This window comes from Neoarius graeffei, chromosome 26 (assembly GCF_027579695.1).
Source record: "Neoarius graeffei isolate fNeoGra1 chromosome 26, fNeoGra1.pri, whole genome shotgun sequence".
Lineage (NCBI taxonomy): Eukaryota > Metazoa > Chordata > Actinopteri > Siluriformes > Ariidae > Neoarius > Neoarius graeffei.
In genome coordinates this window covers 8207698-8226023 of record NC_083594.1, presented here as the reverse complement: position 1 = coordinate 8226023, position 18326 = coordinate 8207698, and the positions used below count along the sequence as shown (strand labels likewise).

General features: G+C 42.2%; 1 protein-coding gene across 4 annotated transcripts in view; it reads right to left on the bottom strand.

Annotated features, from left to right (window-relative positions):
* pank4 (pantothenate kinase 4 (inactive)) overlaps positions 1-18326 on the bottom strand; it is a 108289-nt gene that overhangs the window by 74513 nt on the left and 15450 nt on the right. For all 4 annotated transcript variants that reach the window (XM_060909849.1, XM_060909850.1, XM_060909851.1 and 1 more), the window contains exons 5-9: positions 11950-12042; positions 11707-11860; positions 5701-5882; positions 2392-2473; positions 2205-2305 (exon numbers count right to left, since the gene is read on the bottom strand). In XM_060909849.1, the coding sequence (XP_060765832.1) occupies positions 2205-2305; positions 2392-2473; positions 5701-5882; positions 11707-11860; positions 11950-12042 (612 nt within the window). The remainder of the gene's footprint in view (positions 1-2204; positions 2306-2391; positions 2474-5700; positions 5883-11706; positions 11861-11949; positions 12043-18326) is intronic.

Sequence of the window (18326 nt, the reverse complement as noted above, 5' to 3'; positions counted from 1 at the left end):
ACTATTTTATTTTTAATAAAAGGAATATTTTAATTAATAGTTTTTTTTTTTCGCGGTCCGGTTTCCATCAAATCCTGCGCTCTGATTGGCTGGCGAGCGGGTCTGTATCCTACGATACGGACCCCGGTTACGGACCTCTGGCGACTCACTCGTTCACAACAACAACAAACATAGTAGCAATTTTTGTCAACATTTATTTTCGCATTTCTCAGGAGAATAGCATTAATTTTACAGCATGGATAGCGATAATGACAGTGTTCACAGCGAAAGCGAGTTTTACTACCCTGAGGAAGAAGAAATAAAAGAAAACATTTCAGGAGAAAGCTAAAAACCTGTAACTGTTGCTAACGCCGAGCAAAAACATGGCTGAATCCTGAATGACTCAATTTTGTATAAATACGGGACTACATTAGTCTGGTTAACACCAGACCATATCACAAGTGAAATATGGTCTGGAATCCGCCTATTGAATTTCTCGTAGGGGAGGTGTGGTTTACGATTGTCAACGGCCGTTTATTGGACGTTGCGAATGTCTATCATTTGGCGTATACGTAGCCCATGGCCAATCATGGCAGTTGTACCCGGTGACGTAGTTAGAGCGACGAAGAGGTGAAGAAAGACTGAAACGCCAAACGCTGTTCTTTTTTTAAAACAAACTTTCGCTCTAAACTATTCAGAACAGTGTCTAAAGCTTGATCGAAAGTTTGGTTCGTATCGCTCGCCGCCATGTTAAATGTGATCCGTAAACAGTCCCAAATAAACTACAAGCTTCCGTTTGTCGAGTAGTACGCATCACCGTCTTTCCACCCCTCCCCACTCTCTGATTGGCTCCCTAACTCAGGCGAGCCTTTAGACCATAGTTTCCATGCTGTCTTTTCAGATCGGAACGATTGTGCAAAGCAGCATGGGATTTCCCAGGCTAGGACTACATAGGCGGCAAAATGTAATTTTTTTCCTGCCATGGAAGTGCACTTGTATACCGAGGAGGAAGCCATTTGCATTACAGCCGTGAATGAGGATTCAAAATGGCGGCTCGGCTCGGTTTTCCCTTTCGGGCGCTCTCGTTTTCTGTTAGAATTTGGTAAAGAAAAAAATAAATATATTATTTACCAGCTTAAGGTCGGTCCGTATGGTGAAATACCGTGACCTCGGCCTTGAATACTGACCTCGGCCCAGAGGGCCTCGCTCAGTACTTTCAAGACCTCGGTCACGGTATTTCACCATACGGACCTCCCAGCTGGTAAATAATATATACATATACATATATAAGAATAGAGTAATCCTTAGGCACAAGAGTGCTCAAACTAGGAGCAATAATACAACAAAATAAAGAGAGAAAATACTTCAATTTTTATTGAATTGATCAAGAAATTGAAGTATTTTCTCTCTTTATTCTGTTATATATGTATATATATATATATATATATTTTTTTTTTTTTTTTTACTCCAAGCTTTACAAATGTGTGCAAATAATTATTGATAGTTATTAAGAAATTTTTTTTTTATTCACAAAAAGGAATATTTAAGTTGATAAAGAAAAGGAAAATGTTGCTTTTTTAAATACTTTTCTTCGTCTAATTTAAAAAAAGTAGGAAAATCGAATCAAGCGAATTGCTGTCCAGTGAAAAATGCATTTCCATTTAAAATTTTGTGAAATATGGCTGTTAAATTGTTTTTTTAAAGGAAAAACCACCTCATGCGAGTGTATGAACTTTTTTGCGATATTTGACAGTTTTTCTAAATTCGCATGCTTCCATTATTCGTTTACTGTTTTTTTTTAGTTCACAATTTTAAATAAGCAGGTTAATGGAAACCCACCTATTCTTGAAAAATTGCACATCCACTTCTAGTGCACTTGTTATTTTCTAGCTTGCTTTAGTTAAACATCACCACCACACACTATTAAGCAGCATAAATCCATCATCTCAAAAACTAAACAACCACCGAATATCCTGCTGAATATTTTGAAAAAAAAAAAGCATAAAGCCAGAAATGCATCACTCATCAAAGAATTTGTACTTACAGGAAACTGACGAGTACAGATTAAGACAAGAACATAGAGATGTACGGATGAATGGAAAAAGAAAGAGATGTTAGGAGGGAAAAGCAAAAAAGTAAAGAACTAATGATAAAAAATTAATTTAAAAAAAAGAAAGGAAAAAAAGATTATTTTTTTCCTACTGGTTGTATATAGGTTGACTTACTGTGCCGCTCCGTGCCCGCTGCATAGGATTCAGATCTGGAGACACGCTCATGAGGCCTGAACTGCCGGCGTAGTTTTCCCCCCAGCTGTACTGATTAGGATCTGAACAGAGAGAATAAACTGCACCTACTGAGGCAGATCACAAACCCAGCAAAGTGAGTGCTAGTCCAGGTGTCAGAACAACTTACTGTCTTCTTCCGCACCCTTCAGGAAAGCCCCGATAGCACCCAGATAGCCTTCGTGTCTTAGAAACAAAGCCTGCACCTCGCCCTGGAACATCATAAAGAACATCACATTCAATTCGCTCATTCATTCATTCATTCATTAACGCCAATGAATAAATCACCATCGTTCTGAAATAGTCGCGTTGGAAGAGGAACAAAACACCCGGGATGTGCTGTTATTGGAAACATCACATGAGCTCATCGTCACATGAGCTCATCGTGTGTGTGTTTGAGATGCACGGAGATGGCAGGGTATCTGCACATTTCTGATAACCAAAAATAATACTTTTTAAGGCCATTTTAAGACCTGTGAGAATAAAAAATAAGACCACTACCACGGGGAAAAAATATTTTAAAAAATCAGACTCTAGGCCAGACCTGGGCATTTTACGGCGCGCGGGCCGCATCCGGCCCTTTGGTTCATTCTGACCGGCCCACGTAAGGTTAATTAGAAATTACAAAATAAACGTATTCTCTAATTTTACCTCATGCATGGACTGAATGTGCATTGCTTTTATTTTGAAGTTGTGTTCAACAAAAACGCAATGCGCGCGACATGAAATCCCACGAAACCTAATCCCGCGATAACTACTTCCGTAATTTGTCCAGACCAACCACAAACTTGTATGTCATCCTTCAAACGGTCCAGCCAATCACGTAGTGTGACGTCACCAGCAGGCGCCGGAGCCCGAGCCGATCTGTAGACAGGGCTCGAAATTAACTTTTTTTCTTTGTGTCCCCCAGTGGTCCCGAATTCTGTGTTGTATTGTCCCGAATGGAAGCAATAGTGTCCCCATTTTTTTCCTCTCTGAAATAACCAGTGGTTAATATTATCATATGAAGTCTCATCTCATCTCATTATCTCTAGCCGCTTTATCCTGCCCTACAGGGTCGCAGGCAAGCCGGAGCCCATCCCAACTGACCACGGGTGAAAGGCGGGGTACACCCTGGACAAGTCGCCAGGTCATCACAGGGCTGACACATAGACACAGACAACCATTCACACTCACATTCACACCTACGCTCAATTTAGAGTCACCAGTTAACCTAACCTGCATGTCTTTGGACTGTGGGGGAAACCGGAGCACCCGGAGGAAACCCACGCGGACACGGGGAGAACATGCAAACTCCACACAGAAAGGCCCTCGCCGGCCCCGGGGCTCGAACCCAGGACCTTCTTGCTGTGAGGCGACAGCGCTAACCACTACACCACCGTGCTGCCCATCATATGAAGTTACTATTATATTTGTAACTATGCGATTTTGAACCCTTTATATCATTTTTACAATAAGTCACAAGACACAAGCGACACATGTCCTATACATCATCTACTTCAAAATTACAGTTATTGCATTTTCAGTTTATTAAACTTTGGCGATCTCACTGTATGAATAGATACCCGTTTATTTAAAGGGGCCAACTAGCTCATTCAGAAAATGTTTCAACTCCCTACATCTGCAGTACACTTTAGTTGAAAATAAGACCCCTTTTATGTTCATTTCATCTACTTATACCTTGAATATCTGTTGGCACTTATAAGGCCAACTTATAATTTTCACCATTACCGTTATCCATTTTTATGAACTTTCCGTTATCCATTACCGTTATCCATTTTTATGAACTTTCCGTTATCCATTACCGTTATCCATTTTATGAACTTTCGCTGCCGGGGGCAAATGTTAGCAACATCAGCATAGTGCCAGGTCCGAGCCTAGTTGTGCTGCTGACTGACTAAACTTTCTGAACTAGAAAGACACCAAGAAAACTCACTTATTCTGTTGAATGGTATCTTCCGTCAATATCATCCACATCATTCCTGTTGTATTTTATAACGTGTCTAACAGTGCTCATTAAGTTCATTCAGTTGCTAGCGTTGCCTGCAGACCAGGCGATGACACTTTGGATCCTGAAGGTCCCGGAGACGTTATGTCTGGGCTTTCAGTTTCTTCCCCGCGGTCGGTCCGCTTCAACCACTTCAGCATTTTTGTTCTGGCAAGAGTCGGCGCAGCGTGTGCGGTAGCAATTCCATTCCAAGTCCATATAATGCGGACACCAGCCGAAGATTCTAGAACAGAATGCGCTGCTCTGTAGCCTACGGATGCAGGTGCATCGAAAGTGTAGCTACTATGTATTTTTCGCTGTTAACGTTTTAAAATTAAAATTGACAAATTAGGTGAATGTCTACGTATGTGTTACGGCTTTGTAAATAATATTAATGTAGAACTTTTTTTCTAGATCTATTTTTTTCCATTGTCCCGGGATTGTCCCAGATATGATAATTTTGTGTCCCGATGACATTTTTTATGGTCCCCGGGACATCGGGACACCGTTAGTTTCGAGCGCTGTCTGTAGATCTGATACCTACACCGAATCGACGTTGTTGCGAGCAGGTCACATGAGGTGATTAGACTACAAATGTGGGCATCATTATTATAATATGATATATCTTGCTTGATACTTGGAGTAGAAAGACAATATTGTGATGTCTTTATTGTGTTTTGGGGTGAATGTGACTGAAAAAAAATGGTACAAACGTTCACATTTTGTTAACCATTGTTTTGGGAAATTTGATTGAATAAATGACATTTTTTTGTAAGGCAACCTCGTTTTTTCCCCATACTCTTACCAGTCTTAGCAGCTTGTAAAAACAATGTTATTTACTGCTTTATATAAAGAAAGACAATTAATATTATGCAGAATTTAGTTCAGCCTTTTGGTCCGGCCCTCCACTAAATTTTCTGTTTCTCATGTGGCCCCATGGAAAAAATAATTGCCCACCCCTGCCCTAGGCTCAAGGGCAGTAGAGCCCATTGTTCCCAACTTTATGTCTTTCTTGCAGAGTTTACACCATGCTTCATTTTCGGACGTTGGTCCTCAAGCCACTTGTCCCTAAACTTACACTTCCCCATCCTACATGTCTGCCACGCTAAAGAAACCACTTCTTCGTCTTTTCCCACAACACTATAAGGAAAACACTGCCCCCTAAGTGTTGTGTGACGCCTGTACTTTTAGGTACACAGCGGTCTTTTTGCCATCTTCTTGTTACACATTGACGTGCGCTGTTTGAACAACGTTAGCACGGAAAAAAAATGTACAAACATATATTTTTGTGCCCCGATGAAATTTAATGCCACCCATATGAAAATTAATGCCACACTTCGAAATATTAGCAAAATATAACGCTATTTAAGGCCTTAAACGCCATATACTGTATATCAGACTTTTTCAGACTTTTTAAGGATCTGCGGACACCCTGGATGGTCAGACAGGTACCTTGGAGAAGAAATTGATGCTGTAGGTGATGGTGTGCATGGTCACTGGGTGTCCCCGGATGAAGAATCCTCCGAAGTAAACTCTGGCGAGGTTGTGCAGTCGGGCGTACAGGCAGGCCAGCTGACCGATATCATTACTGATCATGTGCAGCAGGCTCTTAGCCATGTCTTCTTTGGAAAACTCTAAACGCACAACCGAATATACATAGATTATACATTACACACTGCATGACTGTATATATATATATATGTGTGTGTATTTCATTCAACATCTTTAGACCAGTGTTAAAGTGCATATCACGGGTAAATTCAGGAGCGAGATCAATGTAATTCTCCGATTTTATATTAAACTTTGGTCAAATATCTGTCACATTTTGCATTTCGTGCAATTTTTTTTTCCCTTGCGCAATACCAGAAAAATTCAGTCGAAATCGAGCCATTTGAGGTGAATTGGTCCGCCTCTGAAAAAACTTGGCATTTGGATTTCCCGGCAAACACTGATTTTCGTGACGTCACGTACGTGCGGGACGCCTCCCTCTGAATCCTACGCCAGCGCTGGTTTGTTTGAGAAAACGACCTGGTGGTTTTCTGCAAATTTCTTCAACGTTATCGCGTAATTATTAAAATGGTTAACAGATGTATCGTAGGAAGGTGTAGCAACACCAATCTTGATGGGATTAGTACTCGTCGTTTCCCACATTGCACTCAGGCGACAATTCCATATTTCAATGCAAAATCGCTCGCTGCTAAACTTGGTCTCCACAGGCTGTGCACTGAAACCGTGCAAGCTCTCGCAGCCTGCTGGCGCTTCCGCAGGTGACGTCACGAATCTGGCTCCAGACTCCGTTGGGATTTTTCCAGACGCGTTTTGTTATTTTACTTTTTTCTGCTGTAGACAGATGGCCTTGTGCAAAATTACCCTTCTGGATGAGTGTGTAAAGGGACAGACTTTCATATAAAAAAACAAAAACAAATTTGGTCCAGGATATGCACTTTAAAGGCAAATCTTTTTTTCTCCTGGGTTTATGGTCGGGGATAAATGACTGACACTGAGGACAGTGGTTAAAAAAATGTTATTACTGGTAATTACACACATAGCTAGGATAATGCTATGTAATAAATAAATAAATAAATAAATAAATAACTTTAAAAAACAGTGTACATTACAAAAGTTAGACAACATGCATTGTTTTACATGCTACTAGTCCTCCTCCCCCACCCCGGACATACCCGTCTACACTTCACTGCAAAAAAAATAAAAATAAATAAACCCACACAATCTCAACACCTGAAGATATCTTGATTAAAGAAAAAAAATTAACATTTCTCATTTTGAGATTATTACAATACAACAAATACGAACCGTATTTGAGGCGTAGCTCACTCCGGACCCGTCTGGTCCAGAAGGAACGATCTAAAGTGGGCCACCTTCTTTGCGCAATAAATGTCGCAAGCTATATATATAGAAGTGATATCCACCCTAGGAATACCGACCTACTTGCCAGAAAGAATCCAAAACGGTGAGGAATTGACCGAGAAGAAGCGATTTTTGTTGAACTGCAAGACATTAAGGCTTAATTAGTCTGTAACTTCATTAATAATTATAATGAAGCAAATCTGGGTAGAAGTTATATGCACCCTACTTTAATGAGAGAAAGAATCAAAATCGGTGAAGAATTGATGGAGAAGAAGTGATTTGTGTGGAAACTGCTTGTTAGGGATTGATTAATTACTCCATATCTTCATTATTAATTGCAATTATGCAAATGTGCTTAGAAGCTATGCATATGCACCCCAGGCAGACCGACCTTCCTGCCAAAATGAATAAAAATCAGTGAAGAACTGAGAGTGAAACGTGGACGACGGCAGCCGGACAGACGACAGACGAACGACACATGATGGCGCGAGCTCATCACGTGTCGGTCGGATGAGCTAATAAGACCGTTAACCAAGCGTGAAATAAGCTAATCTACATTTTGTTTGTTTCTTTCTTCGTCCATAAGTAGGACTGTACAAAACCTACCAACCCATGAAGCTTTCCATGAAACTTGATGGAAGGTTGTAGCATGGGCCAAGGAAGAACTCATTAACTTTAGGAGCGGATCCGAATCACGGAGTGGATCCACGGATTTACTTTCACTTTTGCTAACATTGCGAGACACGGCGTTCGGCTTTGGTGGAAGTCTGCGCTCAACAATGCCATACAGCCTAAATTCCAGTAAGGACAAAACATAGCCAGTGTAGAAATACGACGACTCCGTATCACAATCCACATTCACGGGTAGGAGAAATCCTCTGGGATTCGCATGCAGGCACGTAATTCTAACCGTTTCGGAAAATCTCCAGACATATACAGTGCAGATTTGTGTGTCATAATAATAATAATAAGTTGAATGTATATAGCGCCTTTCAAAAAACTCAAGGACGCTTTACAATTATAGACAAAGAAAAAAATAAATAAATAAAAAATAAAGGGGAAAAAAATAAAAAATAATAAATAAATAAATGAATAAATAATAAAAAATAAAAAGTAAAAAGTCCACCGAGTAGGGGTCAGGATGTAATTCCCGTGGTGTAGCAGCCACAGTCCCACCAAAAAGCGCATGAAAATGAGTCCCACATCTCCCAGCACCGCCGCCGTGACGCCGTCAGCCACATCGCTCAAACGCCACGCCATGGATCCACAAAGCGAGCAGAGAAGCTCCGCCACGCAGAGTGCTGGTGTGTCCCAAACCGCCTGCACAGCCGCCGTGACGCCACCGAGCAACATCGCTCGGAACATCACGCCAAGCGTTAAAGCACAGAGCGCTGGACAACCACGATGTAAAATGAGCAACGAGCTCACTGCAGTCCACAGCTGGGAGCGCAGGCATCACCCACAGCGAACCAAGGCCTGGAGGGAACCGACGCCCAAAACTGGGTCCGGAGCTACACCACAACCGGCGGACAAAACACTCAAACAAGCATCAAACCACACAAACACACAGAAAAAAAAATGAAAATTGAAAAAGAAAGAAAATAAAAAGAAAATTAAAAAAAGCTCTGGTGAGAAGCGGCAGCCAGAATGCGCATGACGTACTCTCAACCGGAAACGGAAACGAAAAAAAAAAGAATAGAAGAGAAGAGAGTCGAGTATTGTCCTTGGTGGAGGGAGTGTCCTTCTAGTCAAACCTACTCCTTGAGATGAAAGTGGAGCAAAGAAAAAAATCCTGAACTTTTGAAAGTCCAACTAAGATGGGGGGGGGACGTCCCCCGAAAACATTTTAATAAAATACGCAAAACCCTGCATTCTAGTGCATTTTAGTACTTATTTTCACTAAAACAAGTTATAACTTAAGCCTTTTTCTTTCATGTACATTAATGTCAAAAATATCAAATTTAATTCCCCTAGTTCATGAGTAATTTTCAGGCGTGCGTTTAGAAAACGCGGTGATTTTCCTGCTACACAGTTCATTACTCTGAAAAATATCAGACAGTTGAAGGTAAACTCAGCAAAATCCCAAACCAGTGCTGTTAAAAAGTAAAGGTCTGTTAGAGTTTCTAAAGCTTTCAGGTTTCACTGTTGGGGACGTTGAGCCTCGTTTATCAATCTTTTAGTAGAGTTGTGCGTTTGCAGAAGCTAAAGTGAACTAAACATTTCCAATTCAGATTTATGCGAGTTGAAGCCAATTGTTTACATTAGTTCGTCTCATCTCATCTCATCTCATTATCTGTAGCCGCTTTATCCTGTTCTACAGGGTCGCAGGCAAGCCGGAGCCTATCCCAGCTGACTACGGGCGAAAGGCGGGGTACACCCTGGACAAGTCGCCAGGTCATCACAGGGCTGACACATAGACACAGACAACCATTCACATTCACACCTACGCTCAATTTAGAGTCACCAGTTAACCTAACCTGCATGTCTTTGGACTGTGCGGGAAACCGGAGCACCCGGAGGAAACCCACGCGGACACGGGGAGAACATGCAAACTCCACACAGAAAGGCCCTCGCCGGCCACGGGGCTCGAACCCAGGACCTTCTTGCTGTGAGGCGACAGCGCTAACCACTACACCACCGTGCCGCCCCGCATTAGTTCGTATTGTCTGTAAATTTAAACACACCAATGAATACCAAATTTCTCATGTAAATCAGGGGCGTAGGGTGGGTGTGTGTGCCACACACTGACTGGCAGCCTGAGTGCATTATGGAACAGGAAATAAATTACCATTGCTAGTTTTAGGCAGCTTAGAAACCGGCTCTTCCATTATCGCCGTTTCTTCCACGGTTTCTTGATGCTGTGTTCTAGAAACGGCACTAAAACTTAGCTTCGAAGCCACAAAACGCAACTTTGATGGAAAAAAAATATATAATAAATTGCTTGCCTCTCTTCACGTCGAAAGAAGGAGGAAAGATTTGCTTGTTTTGACACGGCGAATTATTAACACGAGGAAATACTCGTAATTCGCAACTAAAAAGAGACTGCAGCGACACCGGCAGCTTGAACATGCTTTCTAGTGCGATCGTGTTGCGTTTGCGCAGAACGGTGTCAGTCCTGCGCGCCTTAGCTCGTGCACCTGAAGGCACCGTTAACAAAGAACACCTGTCTTTAATCAATGAACTATGTTTGGGCTATTTAAGGACCACGCCCAGGCAAGGACGATGCGAAGAATTATGCCGCATCAAGGAACGCGAAAAATCCGAAAAATACATTTCTCCAATCGGGAAACCGGAGATTTTCAAGAGTTTTGTCAAATATCCGGATTTCCAGGTAATTCCGGAAGGCTTTCATCTATAAACTCCTAAAAAAAAAATCTTACTAATTTCAAGCTTTATATTTTCTTATTTCTCGTCTCGTCTCTCGTCTTCTTCCGCTTTATCCGGGACCGGGTCGCGGAGGCAGCAGTCTAAGCATGGAAGCCCAAACTTCCCTTTCCCCAGACACTTCGGCCAGCTCCTCGGGAAGAACACCGAGGCGTTCCCAGGCCAGCCGAGAGACATAGTCCCTCCAGCGTGTCCTGGGTCTTCCCCGGGGCCTCCTCCCGGGGGGACATGCCTGGAACACCTCCCCAGGGAGGCGTCCAGGAGGCATCCGAAAAAGATGCCCGAGCCACCTCAGCTGGTTCCTCTCGATGTGGAGGAGCAGCGGCTCTACTCCGAGCCCCTCCCGAGTGACTGTGCTTCTCACCCTATCTCTAAGGGAGCGCCCAGCCACCCTGCGAAGGAAACTCATTTCAGCCACTTGTATCCGCGATCTTGTTCTTTCTGTCATTACCCAAAGCTCATGACCATAGGTAAGAGTCGGAACGTAGATCGACCGGTAAATTGAGAGCTTCGCCTTTTGGCTCAGCTCCTTCTTCACCACGACGGACCGGTAAAGCGACCGCATCACTGCGGAGGCTGCACCGATCCGCCTGTCGATCTCACGCTCCATCCTTCCCTCACTCGTGAACAAGATCCCGAGATACTTAAACTCCTCCACTTGAGGCAGGACTTCTCCACCAACCTGGAGAGGGCAAGCCACCCTTTTCCGGTCGAGAACCGTGGCCTCGGACTTGGAGGTGCTGATTCTCATCCCAACCGCTTCACACTCGACTGCAAACCGCAGTCTTATTTCTTATTTCTATTGGCAGATAAGTTTGCTTCTTTCAAGAAATACATGTTTAAAAAAAAAAAAGTTTGAAATTGGGAAAAGGTTTAAAAACAGGTAATTAATTTAACAATACTTCGTTAGGAAATGACTACAAGTGTTTAGAAATAGGCTGAACAATCTTCTATTTCTTTAAAAACAACGTCATTAAAATGCATCCCTATAGGAAAGATATTTTTACTCGTTTTTCTTTTTAAGGTTTGCTTTTTTGCAGTGCTTGGCTCTCAAACTAAAACTCTCGGTTTGTACGACACAAAGACCTTTTGCTTCATTTCATAACTGGAACAGCAAAGAGTGCGTGGCTTCAGAACTGGATGAAAGGTCACGTAACTGTCCCTGTGATCATTATTACCCTCAGGCTGTTGATTTGTACACGTCACCTTTATCAGTGGTGGCAGATTTGCTGAAACTGCTCGCTATGAGGTATCCCGGCAGTCCCAAAGAGACGGACGCTCCCCCGTAGATGTCCTTAACCAACATGTCTACGTTGGTGTGCTGTCCTTTAGAGGCCAACTGCAAAAGCTCATCAAATCTCTGTTATGTCAGAAAGATGCAACACTTAATCAACGTTTTAAAAAGAAAAAACTTACTGGGATGATGCGTACTCGCAAACGCACACTAACCTTGGTTTTTGTAAGCAAAGCTCCGAGACCCCAGAACGTCCCACCGCCGATGGAGCTTCCACCGATGCGCTCAAATTTGTCCTCGGATTCCACCTTCGGAGTGAGAAAGCGTGTGGAAGTTTTAACCACGTCATATTTGTTTTGCCTCAAGCTCATTCTTCTACAGTTCTTAAAAACCGTGCAATAATTATTTCATTACTTGACTAGCTAGACTTTCCCAGTAAACATCATTATTCTATCCATATTCACCGGATATGAGCAATCGCGTGCTCTGATCGGCTACTCTACTACTAGGATATCAGCTCATATACTGTGAGGAAAGAAAAACAAAATGGCAGAACAGCGGTCTCAAAAGTAGCCGGTCACCGGCGGCAAATCGCCGTCTGTGGCTTGTTATGCCGCCGGCTATTGTCAGTCGAGTCACAAAATTTAATATTAAATATTTCTGACGGCAAAAAAAGTTGTGAACGTAAATTACATCCACTATGTCATGTATGTCCGTTGCCGCGTCAACTTTGTTTACATCCTCGACATGAGTGCAGCCATTAGCTGTGTTGCCAGATTGGGCGGTTTTAAGTGCATTTTAGCGGGTTTTGAACATATTTTGGGCTGGAAAACGTCAGCAGTATCTGGCAACATATTTTTTTTTACTTAATACAAGAAATTAATGGATGCCAACATTTTTGCCAAAATGGTATTTTATTTTCCATTGTTTAGGCAGCTTCAGCATCATACTGTGAGATTCTGTTCAAATTGTTTTTTTTCTTCTCTGAAGCCTGAGCCATTTATTTTATTAGTTTATAATTATTGTTTAATTTAGTCTTCAGGAGAGACTGCCTGCACACAGTACTAGTATTAATAGTTTTTTTTCTTACATGAAAGCTGAGGCATTTATATTATATTTTAAGGTAACGTCATGTTGTGCTGTGAGGTTCTCTGCACTTTAACTTTTGAACCAACAGGAGCATTTGGATAAGTAAAGCCTATTTTTCTGCATTTTTGTAGTCCTGGTAATCTTTTATATTGGTAAAGTTGTTTATAGGACCATTTCTCAGTGTCTGTTTTTTTAATCAATAGTTTTTCAGTAATAACTTAATATTTAACATATCACTCAATTTTAAACAACCCCCCCCCATGGACTGCCCCCATAGTCTCCAAAACTTCTGTGGGAAACACTGGCGTGCGTAACAACGCTAATCAAGCTTAAGCTAGACGACCTGCCTCAAATACCCGTCCCGGGTAAATGTTATCCCAATTTTAGATGGCCTGTTCCAAACCATCCCGCCCCATGAAAAATTCGTACTTGCATCTCTCTCTCTCTCTCTGCACGCTTTGCGTGCATTATGTCTGCCGCTGGCAGACATTTTACCATTTTGCACCCTACTGTAAATTATTTGTACCCTGCTATTCTCCCAAACTTTGAAGCCCCTGGCAGAACGTTTTGCTGAACGACGAAATAAAAACTCTGCTCAAAAAAAAATCCCCAAAAATACAAAAAACAAAACATGGAATAAAAGTATTTGATGGTAAGAACGTATCTTTTTTCTTTTTCAAGAATTATTATTATTATTATTGCATTTTTGCACAAGTTGCTACTGTCATTTTGCCGGTTAGTTTACATCCTTCATCTTTTAGCATTACATTTTTAAAAAGTTTTTATTGATTGAATTTGCAAATAATAAAAATAAAAATGCTCCGTTTCTCAAAATCCAGTGACTGTGGATAGAATAAAACAGTTATTCCACTCAATCTCGCCGTACATGGCTTATAGGGCGACTCGGGGCGATGTGCATCGTCGGCTGTCAGGTCATGTACGACTCGATTTCGTGGAATAAACGTCATTAGGTATTCATGAAAATTCTGTAAATCTGGAATAACGTTCGTATCCTACTCGTGCTCCTTAGGGTGTGCAAATTTACGCACAAGAAGGCCAACTAATGTAAACATCAACTTGGTCGAATTCAAAATCAAAATCACTTCCTCAAAAATTATTCAAATCACTCGCCTTTTTATATCTGGAATATACTCTCAGGTACAGTGGTATGCAAAAGTTTGGGCACCCCGAACCGAGCTTGCTAGCATGTCAGGTGGAGCGTCACTGGCTAGCTAGCTTAACGTTAAACCACCGTGATGGCACAGCATGCGTTCATTTCCTGAATTCACATTTCTGTCTTTGGTCACTGCGTTAGGTTTTGTAAGCGTTAGGGCTGTGCCGATAGATGATGCCATCGTCCATCGACGATGGTGGTCATCCATCACGATGGAGAGCCACCATCGTGATACCACGCCCCCTCCTGTCATAAACATGCATATACGGTATCATCTGGGCCTATTTAACCTAAAAAGTTAGTTTTTTGTTAGTTTAGTTAGTTAGTTTTGTTTAATATATAAATATATTATATAACATATAATTATATATAAATACATAATTATATAAATCATTATAAAGTAATATCCTATTACCGCTTGTTCACGTAGGCTATGGTGCAGGGACGTGCTAATGAACATAACATGTGGTTACACAAATACAGTATGCTACTAATAATACATTTTGACTTCATTTTTTAGCCTACACTATACTTTTAATGTAAAATTTGTCATGTTGTTCAAACAAATAGCCACTATTAACGACTTCAGTCAGGAAATATTGCACCTTATCAAACGGCAGTGAAGCGCAGACTTCGGCAGAAGTCAAATAACTTTAATCTGGTAAACAGGCCTACTTTCAGACACAGAATAGTCCACTCTAAGCCATAATGTCAAACCAAAGGGAAGAATGAAGGTGATTCTGATAAATGTAAAGACAGTAAAAAAAAAAAACAATATTAAATCATGATTTTAAAAGCTGGTGCAATAATTCAAACACTAATAAATTGGAAAAATTAGCGCGTTCAAGTGCGCACTAAAGGCCGAAACGCATCTTCAATTGATATGGTGTAAATAAACAATGAGTAATAGCTTAAGTGTAGTTTCTTCTCATAGTTTGAATACTAGTCTTTCATTGTTAGAGCAGATTAATATCTTGCCGTGATCAGTGAGTGCTCGGGGAGGTTCATTTCCACCTGCGCTTTGCGCAGCTCATTTCTCCGAAGCCAGCTGTGCACAAACGCAGTGTTGACTGCTCGGCAAACTCCAAACGCTCGGTCTGTACTGGCCCTCTGTTGCGCAAGCGAGTTGGTTATGGCCAGGTTCAAATTGTGCCCAAAACAACTTAACCACGGCCATTTCAATTGCCTGATGGCTGCGACAATATTCGCCCCGTTGTTATGCAGGCGATCTTTTTCTCCTCTATTTTCCATTCGGCAAGTGTCTCGCGCAGTGCGTCTTCTAAATTGTCCGCTGAATGTATCTCTGGCATGAAACTCGTCTGCAGGCATTTGGACTGCATTGCCCACTCTCGGTCCACATAATGTACGGTAGCTGACATATAGGGCATCATGTTGCAGCTGGACCACATATCCGTTATCAAGACCAAATATTCCACATCACCTAGCGCTTTTTTTCTTTGCGTGCCAAAGCCTCGGATGAGTATCTAATACTTTTAATAATAATAATGATAATAATAATAATAATATATTTAATAACGGGTATTAAAATCCCCCCCCCGCCCACGATATGATCGTCCATCACGATGTTTGCACTGTAAACATCGTCGATGCCAATTAAGGGGACATCGCACAGCCCTAGTAAGCGTTGTGGCAATAATACAACGATGCGTTGATGGAAAATGTACTTTTAATACTTAAGTATTTTTAAAAGCAAGTACGTCAGTACTTTAACTTTAGTAAAAATTTGACTGGACGACTTTCACTTGTATCGGAGTCACATTTGACCAGTGGGATCTGTACTTTGACTTAAAAGGATAGTTCGGGATTTTTGACATGAATCTGTATGGCATCCCCATCAATAGTGTCGTGCAAACACACTGACTTACCCCTGACAGCATCCTGGGAGTCCAGTTCTTGTCCAGTTTTGGTCCAGACGAAAGTAGTCCGGCAAGTTTGTTGGGGTCACGAAAGTAAAACGTTTTTCGTCTCAAAACAGTATGTGTTCAAAAGAGTGATATATTTGCATCACAAAACCGTTGCCAAATAAAAAGTCAGACCTCGAAATCGCTTGGCACTATTTTCTCTCCCTTCTTATCACTGCGCGCTGCCGCCAGGTGACAGCCACGGCTGTTTCATTCATTGTTTTAGTGATGGGAATTTCGGCTCTTTTTCAGGAGCCGGCTCTTTTGGCTCTTCTTACTATAAGGAGCCGGCTCGTTCGGCTCCCAAACGGCTCCTGAGATTTTATTTTTGATTTAATTGCTGCAATTAACTAGTTAATTAATTACATTATTATTTATATTTTATCAATAGGATGTTTTCCATTTTATTTTTTAGTTTTTGTAGCCATTGTAAAGCTTTGTAAAGTATAGCAGTGTAACAATGCTCTAGCTATAGAAATAAAACTTACTTACCAATTAATAAATTATTTTCTCACAAACATAATGCAAAACTGTGTTATATTACCAATCTAAAATACACAGAAGACATCAACTGTTTATCCTTTATGGCTTTATTTCACACTCGACCTTGAACAAAATGCCACAAAATAAATTATGAAGTATAAATCAGGCCTAAGAAACTATGAAGCAAAGTTGGAAATTATTTTAACAAACACAGAACAATGTGCAACAAAATACGTGGCACCTTGAGCGCATGTAAAAAGAGAAAAAAGTGCCGCACTCTGCTCCACCAGTAATGAGAAGCCGCTGGAACAGCAAATCTGCTCCTGTTATAATGACTGCTGTCTCGTTGTATACCGCAGATTAATCTGGCCATGCCAAGGCGGTTGCCGACCGAACCTGTCAATTTATGAGCGACAATTTATATCATGAGCTTTAGGAATTCACGGCAACAAAACAATGATCATGGTTGTCAAATAGACAATCATTCTTCAGCTGAGCTGAACTCTGTCTCTCTCTCTGGTGGGGTTTACATTAGACCGTATCAGCGGATCATCAGATTAACGTTTTTAAAACGATTAGCGTGCACACAGCAACACCAATACACGATTCACGTGCACACAGCAACGCCAATACACGGATACGCTCGGCTCCGCAGGCATCCTGCGCTCCAAATCACTCCGCCCTGAACACCGAGTGCCCTCTGGAGGATGCGCACCCCGGCCCTGCGCAGCTCACAGAGCGCGTGAGTGAAGCGCACGAGCAGTGATTCGGGACTGAGCCGCTGTGTGTGTGATCCCAGCGCATATCACTTAACACTTGCAAGTGGAAGGATGGCAAGCCTAAAGACAATCATAACTACACAATGGGCAGTATTTGCATCAGTATTTGCAGTATTTTCATACTTTTATACTCTTTAATGAAAGGTGATACAAGGCGGAAGTCCGCGCCGTTTTTCAGCAGTCGCGTCACATGACCAACGCCACCGAATCAGGAAGGTGGATGTCACAGTGACGTTGTCCAATGACGACGCCAGCTAGAGCTCAGCACAGCGTATCCGTGTATCTTCGTATTCTCAATGTTTACACAGCACCGGAGCTGACACGATCTGGATTGAATACGTGGACCCTGGCGGATTCCCGTTTCCCGGCGTTTCCAGGCGTTTTAATGTAAACGGACAGTGCATCCGCGAAGAAAACGAGACAGATACGGTCTAATGTAAACTTGGCCTCTCTCTCTCTGTCTCTCTCTCTCTCTCTCTCTCTCTCTGAGGCACCTAAGGACAAAAAACTGATTCGGTTCCCCAACTCGGCTCCCACCGAAGAGCCGGCTCCCGTCGTTCACTTCAAAGAGCCGGCTCTTTGAACCGGATCGTTCGCGACCGACACATCACTACATTTTTTATTGCTAGCAAAGTTAGCGACAACATGTCTGACTACGACGGTGAAATGTGTGCGGAGATTCAGCCACATCTTTGTTGCTACAGCCTGGATAGTCGCAAGTGCGCACCATTTTCACAAATATATTATTGTATAGGGCGGCACGGTGGTGTAGTGGTTAGCGCTGTCGCCTCACAGCAAGAAGGTCCTGGGTTCGAGCCCCGGGGCCGGCGAGGGCCTTTCTGTGTGGAGTTTGCATGTTCTCCCCGTGTCCGCGTGGGTTTCCTCTGGGTGCTCCGGTTTCCCCCACAGTCCAAAGACATGCAGGTTAGGTTAACTGGTGACTCTAAATTGACCGTAGGTGTGAATGTGAGTGTGAATGGTTGTCTGTGTCTATGTGTCAGCCCTGTGATGACCTGGCGACTTGTCCAGGGTGTACCCCGCCTTTCGCCCGTAGTCAGCTGGGATAGGCTCCAGCTTGCCTGCGACCCTGTAGAAGGATAAAGCGGCTAGAGATAATGAGATGAGATGAGATGAGATATTATTGT